The sequence below is a fragment of the Nestor notabilis genome, unplaced genomic scaffold (assembly GCF_000696875.1).
Source record: "Nestor notabilis isolate BGI_N333 unplaced genomic scaffold, ASM69687v1 scaffold20849, whole genome shotgun sequence".
Lineage (NCBI taxonomy): Eukaryota > Metazoa > Chordata > Aves > Psittaciformes > Psittacidae > Nestor > Nestor notabilis.
In genome coordinates this window covers 3,623-3,978 of record NW_009944360.1, presented here as the reverse complement: position 1 = coordinate 3,978, position 356 = coordinate 3,623, and the positions used below count along the sequence as shown (strand labels likewise).

Here is a 356-nt window from a genome sequence, read left to right as displayed (position 1 = left end):
GCAGCTCTGGGGCCTGGGGTGGCATCTGGGGGGCAAAGAGGAGTTGCTGTAGGGGGAAAGGGAAAGATGTGGGGACACGGGGAGGTCTGGTTTTGAGGCTGGACCGAAGTTCCAGCTCTGGTGTTGGCCTCATAGAGCAAGAGCCGTGGTGGGTGCAGTGTAACAGTGCAGCTTCCCTCCCCACAGGGTGCAGTGTCTGGGTCTGTGCAGGCCACCGACCGGCTGATGAAGGAGCTCAGGGATATTTACCGATCACCAAGTTTCAAGGGCGGTAAGTGCCGAGGGGGCCTCCGGGCTGGGGCTGCTCCCTCCTCCTTCCCCAGGGCACCCAGCGGGCCTCAGAGCTGCTGCAGTGG

The 356-nt window shown here is 62.9% G+C and overlaps 1 protein-coding gene across 1 annotated transcript in view; it reads left to right on the top strand.

Annotated features, from left to right (window-relative positions):
• UBE2Q1 (ubiquitin-conjugating enzyme E2Q family member 1) overlaps positions 1-356 on the top strand; it is a gene marked incomplete at its 5' end in the record, with an annotated part of 6,921 nt that overhangs the window by 3,580 nt on the left and 2,985 nt on the right. Inside the window, one exon of the mRNA XM_010022396.1 lies at positions 187-271. Within this exon, the coding sequence (XP_010020698.1) occupies positions 187-271 (85 nt within the window). The remainder of the gene's footprint in view (positions 1-186; positions 272-356) is intronic.